Source organism: Lepidochelys kempii, chromosome 1 (assembly GCF_965140265.1).
Source record: "Lepidochelys kempii isolate rLepKem1 chromosome 1, rLepKem1.hap2, whole genome shotgun sequence".
In the NCBI taxonomy this organism is placed as follows: Eukaryota; Metazoa; Chordata; order Testudines; family Cheloniidae; genus Lepidochelys; species Lepidochelys kempii.
In genome coordinates, this window is record NC_133256.1 from 200,842,875 (window position 1) to 200,856,441 (window position 13,567).

General features: G+C 43.6%; 1 protein-coding gene across 3 annotated transcripts in view; it reads right to left on the bottom strand.

Moving 5' to 3' along the window:
• LSAMP (limbic system associated membrane protein) overlaps positions 1 to 13,567 on the bottom strand; it is a 1,353,981-nt gene that overhangs the window by 27,612 nt on the left and 1,312,802 nt on the right. For all 3 annotated transcript variants that reach the window (XM_073308901.1, XM_073308909.1, XM_073308893.1), the window contains 2 exons: positions 4,761 to 4,881; positions 3,305 to 3,453 (listed from right to left, as the gene is read on the bottom strand). In XM_073308901.1, the coding sequence (XP_073165002.1) occupies positions 3,305 to 3,453; positions 4,761 to 4,881 (270 nt within the window). The remainder of the gene's footprint in view (positions 1 to 3,304; positions 3,454 to 4,760; positions 4,882 to 13,567) is intronic.

The following is a 13,567-nucleotide window of genomic DNA, read 5'->3' on the forward strand; positions in this document are numbered from 1 at the left end:
AGGAGAATGAAAGGAAAACAAAATCTTTCCTTCACACTGTATATAGGAAAAATGTTCCTAACACTTTTGACACTGATTCTCCATCACCATATTCTGTGATGATACCACTTGTACTTCTCTGATCATTTTCACAAAAATCCTTTCTATCCCAGACACACAGGGAACAGGATGTGTTTTGTTCTTTTCTTGGAGTTCATCACACTCTTTGCTGTAAACAGTCTCCTTTTGCTCCCCCTTGGCTCTGTTTCATTTCTTGGGATAAATCCTTCTGTCTCTGTAAGACTCCAGGAGTAAGGTGCATAAATCTCTCTGTCTATAGCAGACAATGATGCTTCCAGGTCCCTTGCACCACGTCACTCTCTGTCTATTAATCTTTCTCCTTTTTTTAACGTAGCGTCTCTCATTACAGTATCTACGTCTAAGGAACTCAGCTTTCTCTGACTTTTTTATGGTACCCGGTATTTCCTCGAACATCCCTCTCACGAGGCTGTATTGTCAAATAATTTTGTGCGTCCCTTTTACCCACTCAGCCATAGGCAAAGTTACATGTATCTTACCACTACCCTACTGCGCTATTTTTGTCTCACCAGCTGTCATTTTTCAACCACTACGGAACCTTCAGGCACCAACATTCTATCTGCCTCTCAAAAGGGACGTTGTTCTAGAGTGAGTTTTTTCTCTGTTAAAAATATATAAAATCTTTTTCTGCTATTTCAATCAATCTGATTCCAGAGAAGAAAATCACTCAAAAGCTGTACCTTGAAAACCTTACACTTGTTCATGCTTGGGCATGGGGCTGAGAGTGTTCAGTGGCTGCTATTCCAGTTGCTCTGTAAATGATTTTTTTAAAAAAGTGGGCTTGTGTTCTTTGCTTCCTTATGATGCGTGCTTAATTATTAATTATTATTACTTTTTACTTTCCCAGCCCTCTTAACTTTAGAAATATCAAGAATGGCAATTCTGGTCTCCTCTTGCTTTGATTCTCATCACTCCCACATTAACTGAAAGCAGGGGAGAGGTTTGTAAAAGTGTTAACAAATAATTTTCACCAAGACTCCTTCTATTAGTCACTGAAGTTATATAGGTGTTTACTAAACAAACACACAAACAACAACAAACAGCTACAAGGAGTCTAACAAAAATCTCTTCCTCTCTCAGTTACTCAACTTTCACTCTCGGCTCTCGTATTGTCTTCATTTCACAATTTCTCCAGTCCTAGCCTACACAGGACCTGAATTTCTAATGTAAAAAAACCAGCAAAATAAAACAGTAAGCAAACCTCAAGAAGTTTTAAACAATGCAGGCCCTCTTTATAAATCATAAAAAAAAAGCAAAAGATGGCGCAAGCTCAATGTATATCCTCTCTGCAGGTTATCTTTAATGGTTTCCCTGATATGGTAGATGAATTCACAAACAAGCTTATTCAGGGAATGTAGCTATCTGCTTGGGCTCTGAGAACCTGGACTTCTGGGATCTATTCCCAGCTCTGCCTGTGACTATGTGACCTTTGATAAGCTCTTTGTCCCTCAGTTTTCCCTCAGATGCTAAATACTGCTCATCTATCTCCCAGCAGCTTGTGAGGTTAAAATATTCACTGTCTGTTAATGCTTTGAGATCCTCAGAAGCAAGATGTGATAAGCATGCAAAGTGTTTCTATTTTTCTATATGAGTTCTGATCTTAGATTTTGTTTCAATTAAGCATTACAGTTCATCTGCAGAAGGGCAGCCATGAGAGAGGGGAAAATTTATTTTGTCAAATTTAGAATGTAGCCGCAAATCATGGGTTCTACTTTTGGCATTTTTAGTAGTAATAGTACTGAGAACAAAACTTGTAGCATTTGAGGTTCATGTTCCAGGCTACAGCCCTGAGACTTTTATTTGAATTTCCTGATGGTCCCCCAAGAGTAGGGCAAAAAAGACTTTCAGAGTAGAAACTTACCTTGTTTGTGTGCCACAAGTTTCCATTTAGTCAAAGACATGTTAATCTCTTATTACTATTGGAACCAGTGGCTTACAGGAAGTGTTCCATGGAATGCACCTTATTTTGCAAAACTTAAAATTAAAAGATAAAAAATCCAGAGGTCTGGTGAGTGCAAACATGCCAGCGGGTTCTCCCATCCCTGCTACATCGATTTTTTTTTCATTTAAAAAAACTATTTCCCTTATCTTTTGATAAGTCTGGCTCCAGAAAGCATAAACAAACCTATCACTCAAAGTGAGGCTCCCTTATAGACTTTACCTCCCAACCTGCCTAGAGAGGTCACAGCTCTATATACTCTAATACAATCCTGTATTTTCAGAGAAAGGATGGGCTCATTTATTTCCAAGTCTGTGGCTCTCACTGGATCATTCTGTTACATCCTATTTGTTGTGATAACAATATCTGTGTGAAGATGGGCTCAAGGTGCAGTATTTGTATCAAGAACTAGATTTCAAATACTCCAAAGTTTGGATGGGATCCAGAGTTGAATTCAGATCCAGGCTTGATCTATTATAGACCAGGTGGGGACCAGCTGTAAAGTTTGGATTCTATAAGCCCTCAGGGGCTTGTGGGGTTTGGGGGTTTGGGTCTGAGCCTCTCTTCAGTTCTGGGACCCAAGCTTGTGACTGTTGAGGTCTATGGCAATACCTTCATTGACTTCAAAGACAACAGGATCAAAACCTGGACGTTTGATTACATATTTACTTTAACTGGCTCTATATTTCCCTATATTCTAATCACCCCACTATCAGTGGGGGGCCTTCATTTCCCCACCCATGGTTCTTACAAAATGTAGCACGTCTCTTTAAATAATCCTGGTTTCTGTTTCTCATATAGTCACTCTTAGCTATCTTGCATCACTTCCTTCTATTTTCAGACCCATTTCTCTTTTCTCTGGCTCTCCCCTTCCCAGGCTCACTAGCTACTTCTTTCCATCTCTTTCAATGTTTGACATTTTTCAGCCTCCATGGAACTTTCAGGCCCCAATATTCCATCACTCTCTTAAAGGGGCTGTCACTCTGTTCCCTGCTTAAAATATATATTCTTGTTTTACCAGACTGCAGCGAAGAAAGTTACTCAAAGGACCAAGGGGCTTGAATATAACCCTTTACTCACATGTGCTTGTGTTCAGCTGTGACTACAAACATGTAAGTATCCATTACCTAATGGCTGCTTGGATTGCTGTTGGAGTTTGGCAGGCTAATGTTTTCCAAGTACCTGAATTTAGAACCCCTCTTCTAAAGCACACTTACTGTAGTGTAAAGGTACAGGCTGACCTTTGTAAGAGCCGCCTCGAGTCCCCCACCCCACTTCCATACTTACTGTAAAGGTATAGGCTGGCATTTGTGACTCCCAGCTTGTTGGCAGCCACACAGGTGTAGTTGCCATAGTGTTCTTCAGTGACATTGGCCACCATCAGGAGGGACTGGCTCCCCATGCTCTTGATCTCCAGGCCATTGGCACTGTTTATCCTGAGAAGCAAAGAGAAGAGATGTGCAATGCACTAACAACAAGTAGCTCAGTTCCCATCAGATGGAAGGAGTGATGGCAAGAGCAGGGGAGAAAGAAAGGAGAAAGACAAATTGTAGATAGATAGGTAGGTAGGTAGGTAGATACGGGTGGTGAAAGGCAGCAAGATAAGAGAGAGGGGAAAGAAGAAATGGGTTGGAGGAGTGGACGGTGAGAGCATGAAAGAAAGAATGAAAGTAGTGGAGGAAGGGAGAGGGGGAAATTGACAGAAAGAAAAGAGAGGACGATTAAAACGATGGTGAAGGTAGAATGACAGCAGTGGAGAAGGAAAGGAGGGGAAAAAGGATGAGTGAAAAGAAGAGATGCTATACCGAGCTGACATCCTTGGATGCAATCACTGCATATATTATTTGCTTTCCTGTGATAAAGGGGAGGGGCGCCACCAATGATCAAAGCCAATTTCAAGTAGGAGTTTATTGGACTGAGATAAAAGATTTTTTTAGAACGTTAGCTGGCCTGTTCTAATGAACATGTTCTAAAATGCCAGTGTAGACAAGGCAAGCTGTACTTCAGCATCTGCTAAGTGGTTGAGTTGAAACCCAGCATAGTAAAACTCCCTTTTTAACAAGTGCTCAGGTGTAAAGGGTGAGCCCAAGGCAGAGGGAATATTTACGTGTCATTCACCTGGCTGTTATTTATTTTCCCTTTCCCATGCCAACAGACAGCTGCCGTGGCTCAGGGCCAGGAAAGCTGGATCCAACCAATGGACCAAATTCGGTGATGAATCCTGGTCACATGCCACCAGAGGCACGTTGCACATGCGCTATGGAGGAGGTCATACTGGTGCAGAGAACGTTACATATAAACAACCTCTTCCCTCAGAGTTCAGGGAACCAAGGCCTAATGACCTTTGTTGGAATTTGGCCACAGCACCAGGACTAATACCATCTACTCTTGAGCAAAGGTCATGAGATCTTTAATGCACATAGATGGTCAGTAGATGATCAGAAAGATGGCACCAGTGGTGCCTTAATCCCACACCAGCATGCTGGTGCGGCATTGATGCAAAGGCAAAAGCATCATCTACTGAATCACCCACAGCACTTATTTCAGCATTTACAAGCAGGGTTTTACTCACGTCCTGACCAGGCCTGCCCTGCTTACCTTGTCTGAAGGAATGAGATAAGAGATGATTTTAAGCTTATATAGCTTGTGGAGGATTTTTTGTGTGGCATTAAGGGGCTTAGTGGGGAATCTACTAAGCATTTGAAGGTGGTAGAATAAGGAAGAAGATAGACAATATGTTTACCTGGTGTCATCTCTGTACCACTCAAAATCAGGCGTGGGCACTGCTGATGCCTCACACTTGAGTAAGGCTTGCCGTCCCGTGGCAGCTTCATTGCTCTTAGATTCGGTGATAGTGGGAGGGTCTGCAGAAAAGAAACACATGTTTGTTTCCCAATCTTTCAGGGGCAGAGAAGCAATGAATTTATTTTGGGGTTGGCTGGGCAAACAGAGGCCTTTTGGTGGGTGGAGACCCGCTGATACCAGTTACGTCAAAACAGATGCACAATCTTTTTGCTGACATTTTCATTCAGGGATTTAAGGATATTATAATATGTCTGGTAATGCAATACATATTAATAAGTATTTGCAAATGGGAACTTGCTATGAAGGGCTGTGGGGTTCACTTAAATAATTTAACTGGTGGGAAAAAGGACCCTACAAGGGAGATTTTTTAAAAATATCCTGCTTGGATTTTTCTGCTCCAGCAGTATATCTCTCTGCCATGTGCAGTGAGACAAACCATTTCCACTCCATTGGACCCAGCGCTTGAGATGAGTCATGAAATGAACAAATATTTTTCTATGGCCCTGAAAGCTGTACTGCTAGGCTAGCTGAGGCTCTAAATGTTCCATACTCCTGTTCTCTGCCGAAGAGCCAAATCCCTCCCTTTCAGCATTCTTCATATTAGCCATGCTCTATGGCTCTTTAAGAAAAACATTCCAGGCAGGTTGACAGCCCATTCCTTTGGCTCTAATCTTGATTTGCCATGTTTCCAACTAAGGAATAACGAGCCAACCAGTCCTGATCATTGAACAAAGAGCAGGCCCCTCACTAAGACATACTCATGAGAAAAGATGCGGGGACCTAAGTGTGTCCTGAATAGGTCCCTATATTATTCTTATATTATACTTCACAAGCAATTGCCCTGTATTTGTTAAATGCATTGGGAGGAGAATCACATGACTGGATTCTGTTCTGGGGTCTGCTCCCAGCTATTTCCTTCCCTATGCCTCAGTTTCAATATCTGTAAAATGGAGATAATTATAATGACCCACCTCAGAGGGGGTATCATTATGTGAGGCATAATTCATTAATATTTGTGAAGTGCTTTGAGATCCGCAGATGGAAGGGGTTAGTGAAGGGCAACATAAAGGATTACTGTACTTCATTGAACAAGTGTCCACCTGTAAAAGCACTTAGGTGTTGCACAAAAAATAACGTAATGGCTCAGCGGCTAACAGCCAGCACCAAAACTCTCCTATACCATTATTGGCACATCCTGGGGACAATGGGCAAAAAGAAAAGACGAGCAGTGAATTTAGAAAACAGCCACAAGAGAGGTATAATAGGGCACCATTACAGTGAGTTCTGTAATGTACTGGCTTCCTGGGTATCCAGGAGTGAGCAATGCTGTCCTCTGGTGGCTGGGTCCACAAAGAGGCTGCAGTATCTACTGCTAGTACCAGCCCTCTTTTAGCTTCCATGAAAGAGGGCAGTGCTTTTGGAGTTGAGGGACAAGGATGCTAATCCTGGCTCCCTAGGTGTGTGTGTAATTTATAGACTAAATTATGGCTATCTGTGCTCCACAGCACATGGATTTGTCACAGTTCTCCAGCCAGTCCTATGGCTAAGAAAGCCTTGCTTCCTCCAGCCTGATGCAGATTGAACTTTGGGACGGAAAGTACAGATAACGCAGCAGATCTCAGTTGCTCTCCTGGAACCCGGGACAGAAGGCCACCCTGCCAGTACTTCAGACTTAGATCATTAGGTATTATTACTGCAAATAGCACTTGCCTAAAATAGCAACTTTCCAAGAAATATAACCCCCAAGGATCAAATTCTCATCAGCCTGCACTGCAGCTCTCTCCCCAGGATTGGAGGCAGCTCCTAAATATTGCACTCATCCTATGCAACTCACACTACTATCAATAGCAAGTCTTTCTGTCTTCTAAGAAGTCCAGCACTGTTGTGTTTGAGCATGATATTGTGTGTGCAGAATAAATAGTGGACCCATAGTGTGGATTGGGGAAGAGAATTTTGTCCTGAATCATATTGACTAGGAATTGCCAATTGGTTCAGGTAAATGATGGGCCTGAGTGGCAAAAGTAGGATCCATATCTAACCTTCCCGTAAGTTTGAGGGTGTTTGCACCCTGGGTTTTGGTTTGGCCCCTTTATACAGGTGGGGCCAGCTGAGCCAGATCCAGATTCAAAGTTTGGAGGCAGTCAGATCCAGGGATTTTGATTCAGGCCCATCCCTAAATAAAATAAGAACTGACCTGACACATCAACCAAAATGGGAGATAAACAAGAGCATGTTTTGAGGTTCAAAGAATGTTTTTCCTTTTGGTTATGGTTTGAATTGCCCTTGCTCCCCGCACTTTCAGGCTCTGTAGGGCACAGCAGAGTCAGCATCCTGTGAGGAGGATTCTTCCCATGGCATTTCCAGCCGCAGATGAAATGGAAATCTCTACAAGAAAAATCTCTTCTTGGGAGGTTTCTGGCCTGACCTGAAGACCCAAGACTTGTGGATAAGCATCTATGCTTTTGGATAATTATTCAAATAACTCCTGGGGGCTTTTGGAGGTTTGGCCATCACTTAAGAGCAGGCTCTTGTAAGAGTCCTCTCTCTAAAACTGACAGCTCTCTTGATGTTGTGGGGGCTGGTTGTGCTTATGATAATGTTATGAAGCCTGTGAAGAATCTGCAACCCCTGATCTCTCACACAAGAGAAGCGTAAATGTTTTCTGCACACATGGAGAGTGAGTCTTTAGGTAGTAATCTCATTATGATTGATGCTATTTAATAGAAAAGGGCACTTCATTTTAGAAACCAGAGGTGGGGATGGCAAGCCAGGACAATAAGAGAAGATAAGACACATAATGTCACACGCAGATATGGGCATAATGTTGCATGTAGATATGGGCACTCAGAGAAAATGATTATAAAATATCACATATACTTATGGTATATGTGATATATATGCCTTCCCAATGCTTTATCCCCTGACTCTGTCCCTTCTTGCCTCCCCCAGTCCCATCCTGTTCAGGCCACACATTTAGTCCTGTCCTACTACTCTGTGTTTATGCAGGCTGTGGTGGATCAGAAAGGGTGCTTCCTGGATATAAACTCAGGCTGGCTTGGGACAGTTCATTTTGCAGATAATTAAGGAATTCAAGCCTGTATAGGAAGGGATTCTATTCTCGCCACTTAGCAGGGATGTCAATATTATTTTTGCGTCAGCTGTGATACTTAGGGACCCTTGGCTGAGGAAGCCATACTCTGATTATGAGGTTGACACATGGCGATTTAACTATTTGGCCCAGTCATGCCAGAAATGTAGCTCCTTGGGGCAGGGGATGTCATTTTGTTCTGTTTATACAGTGCTAATCACAAAGGGCCCTTAGTCCATGACTGCGGCTCCAAGGTACTACTATAATAATAATAATAATAATAATAATAACAACAACAACAACAACAACAAGAGAATGATGTGTGGGGGTGCTTTGTTTGGCCTGGTCTACACTACAAAGTTAGGCTGAGGTAAACTGCCTTGCATCAACCTAGCTGTGCATGTTTCTACATTCAAATTTGTCTCCCGCCAAGGTAGGCGCCTCGTTACGGTGATGCAGTGACACCACCTGTCCATAAGGTGCTGAGCCATTGTTGACCTACTGTGGTCAACACAATGCTACTGTCGACACTGCATGACCTATGTGGACTGTACCAGTCATCCAGCAACTGTCCCACAATGCCCGACACTGACTGCTCTGGTCTCAGTTGTGAACTCCATGGGTCACAGAGACTGGGAGAAACCCCTCCCTCTAAAAACCCTGTGCATTTTTGAAATGCCCTTTCCTTATTGCCCAGCATAGTGAGCACACCGAACAGCTTTCCCTTGTTGTGTGCAACCACCCAACCGACCACCTTGATTTTCAGCAAGTCTTGGAGCACTGGAGAAGTTCCAGAAGCCTGTCTGAAAGCTAATGTTATGCAGTTTTTAAAAAGGTAAACTGGATGACCTGAGTAATTAAAGGCTTCTCAGCCTCACATTGATTCCGGGCAAGATAATGGAGCAATTGATATGGGACTCGATTAATAAAGAACTTAAAGGAGGGCAATGTAATTAATGCAAATCAACATGGGTTTATGGAAAATAAATCCTGTCAAACTAACTTGATTTTTTTTTTTGGCTGAGATTACAAGTTTGGTTGATAAAGGTAAGTGTTAATATAATATACATAGACTTCAGTAACGCATTTCACTTTCTATCACACAACATTTTGATTACAAAATTAGAATATAACATTAACATGGCACACATTAAATTGATTAAAAACTGGCTAACTGATAGGTCTCAAAATGTAACAGTAAATAGGGAATGGGTCTGTTTTGAGTGGGGTCCTGCGGGGATAAGTTCTTAGCCCAAGACTATTTAACATTTTTATCAAAGACCTGGAAAGAAACAAAATCATCACCAATAAAGTTTGCAGTTGACACAAAAATTTGGGAAATGCTAAATAACAAAGAGAACATGTTACTGATTCAGAGTGATCTGGATTGCATGCAAATGTATGCTTGCAATATGTGCTTTAATATGGCTAAATGTAAATGTATATATCTAGGAACAAAGAATGTAGGTCATCCATATAGGATGGGGGACTCTGTCTTGGGAGGCCATGAGTCTGAAAAAGTTTGGGGGTTGTGGTCAATAATCAGCTGAATAAGAGCTCCCAGTATGATGCCGTGACCACAAGAGCTTATGCAATCCTTGGATGCATAAACAGGGGAGTCTTGAGTAGGAACAGAGGTTATTTTACCACTGCATTTGGCATTGGAGCAGTTTATTTATATACACAGGGATGTCCCTTGAATCCTCCCGAGAGGTCTTGATGAAACTTCCATGGAAGTACTCCACAATCCTCTCCCGAAGTTTTCTGGGGATGGCAGCCTTATTTTTTCCTCCATGTTAGGATACTTCCCCATGCCAGTCCACGATGACTTTGGCAGGCAGCATTGCAGTAAACAGGCTAGTGACACATGGGCTCGGGTGGCATGAGGATGCTAGCAGCAGCTCTGTGTGCTCTCTGTGCCTTCGTTACCCACAAGAATAACATATGAGCTAAAATCACCACTGCCTGTGGAAAATAGGGTGAGTGCTCCGTGGCACTGCCCTGCACTCAGACTCATGGAAATAGGGGTCAAAATTGTATTGTTTCATGCAAACAAACCATTCCCTCCTCATTCCACCATGCCATGGGCCATACTCACCATGGCTGGGGCTGAAGAGTAGTGCTTTAAGACTGAAGTATCAATAAACATGTTTTGTTTAAAACTTTAGGGGAGCCAGGGAAGGGAGTTCTGAAACTTAACTTTCATTTTCCGATGTGACTATACTGACAATGGCACCTCTATGTATTTTATCTGAAGTTGTTGCCAATGCAGCCTTGAGCAGTCCCCCCCAACCTCCATGCCCACGGAATGCCAGACCATGATAAGGTGGAGAGAAAAGAGGACTTGGGATGACAGCTTCAGGGAGATCCTTCAAGCCAGTGCTACATCAGACAGAGGGCCTGGAGGATGAATATTGCAGACAGTATGGAGAGGGAAAGAGTGGACAGGAGAAAGACCCAGGAATCGGAGAGGGAGATGCACCAGGACATAATGAGGCTTCTCCAGCAGAAAACACAGATGCTGCACTCTCCTGTTACCTACAGGTTCAACAATCATGAGCTGGTCTCCCTTTGAAGTCAATGAGGAACTCCATTTTAGCGTCTCATTACACCCTCCCCCCCGCCAACATAGAATCATAGAATATCAGGGTTGGAAGGGACCTCAGGAGGTCATCTAGTCCAACCCCTGCTCAAAGCAGGACCGATCCCCAATTAAATCATCCCAGCCAGGGCTTTGTCAAGCCTGACCTTAAAAACTTCTAAGAAGGAGATTCCACCACCTCCCGAGGTAACACATTCCAGTGTTTCACCACCCTCCTAGTGAAAAAGTTTTTCCTAATATCCAACCTAAATCTCCCACACTGCAACTTGAGACCATTACTCCTTGTCCTGTCATCCGCTACTACTGAGAATAGTCTAGATCCATCCTCTTTGGAACCACCTTTCAGGTAGTTGAAAGCAGCTATCAGATCTCCCCTCATTCTTCTCTTCTGTAGGCTAAACGATCCCAGTTCCCTCAGCCTCTCCTCGTAAGTCATGTGTTCCAGTCCCCTAATCATTTTTGTTGCCCTCCGCTGGACTCTCTCCAATTTTTCCGCATCCTTCTTGTCGTGTGGGGCCCAAAACTGGACACAGTACTCCAGATGAGGCCTCGCCAATGTCGAATAGAGGGGAATGATCACGTCCCTCGATCTGCTGGCAATGCCCCTACTTATACATCCCAAAATGCCATTGGCCTTCTTGGCTACAAGGGCACACTGTTGACTCATATCCAGCTTCTCGTCCACTGTAACCCCTAGGTCCTTCTCTGCAGAACTGCTGCCTAGCCATTTGGTCCCTAGTCTGTAGCGGTGCGTTGGATTCTTCCATCCTAAGTGCAGGACTCTGCACTTGTCCTTGCTGAACCTCATCAGATTTCTTTTGGCCCAATCCTCCAATTGGTCTAGGGCCGTCTGTATCCTATCCCTACCCTCCAGCGTATCTACCACTCCTCCCAGTTTAGTGTCATCTGCAAACTTGCTGATGGTGCAATCCACACCATCCTCCAGATCATTTATGAAGATATTGAACAAAACCGGCCCCAGGACCGACCCTTGGGGCACTCCGCTTGATACTGGCTGCCAACTAGACATGGAGCCATTGATCACTACCCGTTGATCCCGACAATCTAGCCTATTTTCTACCCACCTTATAGTGCATTCATCCAGCCCATACTTCTTTAACTTGCTGACAAGAATACTGTGGGAGAAAGTGTCAAAAGCTTTGCTAAAGTCGAGGAACAACACATCCACTGCTTTCCCTTCATCCACAGAACCAGTTATCTCGTCATAGAAGGCAATTAGATTAGTCAGGCATGACTTGCCCTTGGTGAATTCATGCTGACTGTTCCTGATCACTTTCCTCTCCTCTAAGTGCTTCAGAATTAATTCCTTGAGGACCTGCTCCATGATTTTTCCGGGGACTGAGGTGAGGCTGACTGGCCTGTAGTTCCCATATTCCACATGGTATCAGAAGCCACATCCCTACCCCTAACACTTCACTCTGGGGGACAGTTAGCACAACCACAGCTTCTTATAGACTGATCTGTGAGAGCCATGGCTGGTGTATGTTCAGCAGAAGTGGACTGAAACGGATATGAACATTCTTTCCCCTTGTTACGTTCTGTTCTGTTAATTTATTTCAGAAGTTTTTATCGAATGTCTTTTTAACCGCACATTGCTTTTTTGCACTGGTTCTGGTATGCAATAAAAATCATTTTTTTGGTAAATAATTATCTGTAATACTTTACAAACACATGCTGCAGAAGGCATAGCGTTACTGAATGCACCCACTACTTCTTATTGTACAGGATGACAGAACTCATAGGATCAGTAACAAACACAGTGTAATAATCATGAATGTATAGCAAGCACTGCAAAATTAATAGGTGCATTACCAGTTTTATATTCATAGATGTACACTAAGTACCACACAATTCTTAATTGCTCTCAGGGCCAGGTAAAGCCCAGTCCACCACATCACATTACTCTGGCTGATTGTTAAAGTGCTCTTTCAAAGCCTCCCTCAGCTTCATAGCTCCTGATTGAGCTCTTGTGGCTGGCTGTTCAAAGTCTGCAGACAGCCGCTCCACCTCCACCCTGTCAGCAACTTTCCCCCCTTTGCCTTACAAATATTATGCAGGACACAGCAGGCAGCTATAATCACTGTGATATTTTTTTCACTGAGATCTGATCTTGTAAGTAAACAATGCCAGAATCTGTTCAATCTTCCAAAAGCGCAGTCAACTGTCCATCTGCTCCTGCCGAGCTTGTACTTGAATCTTTCCATGGTACTATCAAGGTGGCTGGTCTATGGCATCAGGAGCCAGTGGAGTAAGGAGTAGGCTGGGTTCCCCAGGATCATTACTGGCATTTCAACTCGCCAGTGGTAATGTGCCAGTTGGGAAAGAAAGTGCCTGTTTGTAGCTTTCTGAACAGTCCTGTGTTCTTAAAGATGTGACACTTTCCCTGACCAGCCAACATAGAAGGTACTCGGTGATCCACTAAAGTTTGCATAACCTTAGAAAAGTAGCCCTTTCTGTTGATGTACTGTGTGGCAAGATGGTCTGATGCCAAAATGGGGACATGCATGCCATCTATCACCCTACCACAGTTTGGGAACCCCATTGCTGCAAATTCATCCACTGTATCCTGCACATTGCTGAGAGACGAAGTCCTGCATAGCAGGGGATGATTAATGGCCCTGCGCGCTTGCATGACAATAGCTGCTACTGTGGATTTTCCAACTTCAAAATGATTTCCCACTGACGGGTAGCAATCTGGCATTGCAAAGTTCCACAGAGGGATCGCCACCAACGTCTCTACTATCGGTGCAGCTGTCATTCTGGTGCCCATGTGCTGGAGGGTGGTTGCATCCAAAAGTTCTGCAGCCATCGCGTGTCATCCCAAACCTGCATTATGATGCAATCCCAGCAGTCAGTGTTTGTTAATTGAACCCAGAGTGGCACTCCATCATATGCAGCTGTCCCATGAATGCCACCAACCACCTTGAATTAATTTTCGCTATGTCCCACAGCAATCTGTCCTCCACGAAATTGTCATGTCCCCTGCTGCTGTGATTCTTCCTGAGGCTCTGCAAATACTGGAGGATTTTCATCC